Source organism: Cucurbita pepo, chromosome 3, assembly GCF_057944985.1.
Source record: "Cucurbita pepo subsp. pepo isolate OVF chromosome 3, ASM5794498v1, whole genome shotgun sequence".
Taxonomy (NCBI): domain Eukaryota; kingdom Viridiplantae; phylum Streptophyta; class Magnoliopsida; order Cucurbitales; family Cucurbitaceae; genus Cucurbita; species Cucurbita pepo.
The window spans coordinates 14,306,634-14,309,385 of NC_141800.1; the positions used below are offsets into that span (position 1 = coordinate 14,306,634).

At 40.0% G+C, this 2,752-nt stretch overlaps 1 protein-coding gene across 1 annotated transcript; it reads right to left on the reverse strand.

Moving 5' to 3' along the window:
- Positions 1 to 548: 548 nt before the first annotated feature.
- LOC111790018 (palmitoyl-monogalactosyldiacylglycerol delta-7 desaturase, chloroplastic) lies at positions 549 to 2,508 on the reverse strand. Its single transcript, XM_023670780.2, has 5 exons — positions 1,787 to 2,508; positions 1,536 to 1,676; positions 1,319 to 1,459; positions 1,141 to 1,247; positions 549 to 875 (listed from the first exon to the last, which is right to left on the reverse strand). The coding sequence occupies exons 1-5, from the start codon at positions 2,351 to 2,353 to the stop codon at positions 671 to 673; spliced, it is 1,161 nt and encodes a 386-aa protein (XP_023526548.1). The 5' UTR covers positions 2,354 to 2,508; the 3' UTR covers positions 549 to 670.
- Between the last annotated feature and the right edge of the window lie 244 nt (positions 2,509 to 2,752).

The window sequence follows — 2,752 nt, forward strand, 5'->3', positions numbered from 1 at the left end:
CGAGTTGACCTAGATTCATGTTAAAGGGAACAATTTTGTAACAGCCCAAACTCACTACGGGTAGATATTGTTTGTTTTGGCTTATTATCTATCACCGTCAACCTCACGATTTTTAATTTGTTTCTCTCTCTAATTAAGGACGCGGGTAAAACTTGTCTAAAGAAAAAAGTTTCTACATCCTTATAAGAAATGCTTCGTTTTTCTCTCCAATCAAGGACGCTGGTCCCTATTACGGTGGATTGTGAGATCCCGTCGTTTCTCTCTCCAATCAAGGACGTTGGTCCCTATTAGGTGGATTGTGAGATCCGATATCGATTGAAGAAAGGAACGAAGTGTTCCTTATAAGAACATAAAAACCTTTTCATGGTAGATTCGTTTTAAAACTGTGAGGCTAACAACGATACGTAACGGATCAAATAAGATACTATCTATTAGTGGTGGGCTTGAGCTGTTACAAATGTCGAGTAGAGTATTCTTTTCATTCATGTTTTAACACGTTAAATGATTTGTTCATAAGCGAATTATGTAACGTTGAAAAATTCTAATACTTTCCAATTGAAATGTTACCCCTCTATGTATATTTTGCCTTTAGAAACCACGTGGATGTCAAAATGAGAAGACATACAGTTTCTGGTTTTGAGATATGGCTTACAAAAAAGTTAGTATAAAATCATGTGGTATTGATAATAGCTAATTTTTCTTTCTGAACTTGTGTTGGTATCTTCACATCTGTAGCCAAACCAAGAGCTTGAAGAAGCCGAACCACGTACCATGTCATGTCGAGCTGCCACCACTCTAGGCCATGTCGGGCCGAGAACTCAAACGCATGGTGGTTGTTGTGCCATCCCTCCCCAAATGCAAGCAATGCCACCCACCTAGCCAACAAACACATTACACTCGGTCCCTACAACGTTCTTTTAAGCATTTGAAAAGTCATACAAGACGTGTCCTAAATTTCTATAGCTTCCAAGACATGAGAATAACTCGCAAACTTGTAACATCGATAACAAAAATGAAGCTTTTATGACATTAGTGAAATAGCTCGGTCTCTATGAATGAAAATCTAGGTAGCGTAGGACGTTAAAACTATTGTATCGACGATATTTCGATCGAGAAGTTGATGGAAACTTAAGAATTTACCAATTGTTTCTAGACAAATCCCCTGTTTTCCAAGCTTGTTTTCCCCAAACATGGCAAGCTGAATTCACCAGCCAGGTGATGTGGTATACCCAAACTATTCTCACACCCTGTAATCAAGAACAAAACACAAGCTTTACAATTGGTTAATCAAGGCAAGAAAAAGAAGAATCGATCTTACCATTCCCCAAACAATGAATGGGAACCCTCCAATTGCATAGAGCAAAGCAGCAAGAGCAATGGGATGAAGAAGATATGTATTCTGAATGAACCTGTAAAATGGCTGCTTCTGCAAATCCCCGACATTGTTTGGCTCTCCACACTAACAAAAGAACACATAAGTTTGAAATTGAACACTAATTTGTGGTAAAATTTAAGCGATGGTATTGAATTCTCACCCTCTGAACTATAGAATTGGTATCAAACAGCCAACTCATATGGCTAAACCAAAACCCTTCAATTGGACTATGTGGGTCTCTTTCTGAATCACAAAATTGATGGTGATATCTATGGGTACTAACCCAATCAATTGGATTTCCCTGAAAGAGAATTGAAAGAACGGAAACAGAGTAAGAAACAGAGTACGAAACAGAGTAAGAAACAGAGTTTGAAGACTGGCTAAAAAAAACAGGGGATTTGTTTTTAGAACCTGAAGGGCTTGAACTCCACAATAGGCGAAGAGATATTCGAGCCATTTGGGAAGTTTGAAGCTCCGGTGAGAGAGATTTCGATGAAATGAAAGGGTTATGCCGAAAAGACCAGTGGCAATGTACAGAGAAATCGCAACCCAAAAAGCAGCCCAATTGAAATGAAATGGAGCCAACAGAGTGAGTAAATGCGTCGCCACAACAACTCCTGCGGTTCCGATGTCTAATGATGTCCATTTCCGACCCCAAAACACTTCCCTCTGCCGCCTCACCACCACGTCCGACAACAAAATCCTCCTTCCATCCGCCGCAGCCAGCGGCGTTGGCGGCGTTGGCGACTGTGACTCAAATGCCTCTGCCGGCGGTGGAATTGCTCTGTTTTGAATCTGAATTGGTGAATTCAGCCTTAGGGCTTTGAAATCGCAACAACCCACATAATTTAAGGGTAATGGGTCACCAGGGATCGGAGTTAAACGAATGATCGGCAGGCGTGGACGGTGGATTTCGCGGCGGAGGGATGTTAAGCGGTGGAATTTGGAATGGGTCGGTCGAGAATTGAGAAGCGCCATAGGAAAAAAGCAGCCGACTCTGAAGTAAGCAACTGTTTGTGGGGAGTTAATAAATGGAAGGGAAAAGTTGTCAGTTTGTGAAGGAATCTGAGGCGATTAGTGTGCGAACAGAGTTGTGGCTTGTGTTCATTCTCAAACAAAACGGAAAAGAAAAATAAAAAGAAAAAGGGTTCAAAGAAAAAAGAAACGAAATGGAGATAAGGTGGAAATGGAATAAATGAGATTTCTGCGTTTGGGGAGAGGAATTTCAACCAGATATTTCGATTTCTTTAAGATAACCCAAAACCCAGTTTTTGTTTTAAAATTTTAAAAACAAACATATTTGATATCGTAAGTTTAAGGATCTATGAGACATTTTGAAAGTAGACTCGAGATTTGACTTATAAATTTAGATCATAT

Coding starts and splice junctions, on each gene's coding strand:
- LOC111790018 (XM_023670780.2), bottom strand. CDS start 2,353: ATGGCGCTTCTCAATTCTCGACCGACCCATTCCAAATTCCACCGCTTA. Junction 1,677..1,786: donor GTGGAGTTCAAGCCCTTCAG/GTTCTAAAAACA, acceptor ATTCTCTTTCAG/GGAAATCCAATTGATTGGGT. Junction 1,460..1,535: donor CCAATTCTATAGTTCAGAGG/GTGAGAATTCAA, acceptor TTCTTTTGTTAG/TGTGGAGAGCCAAACAATGT.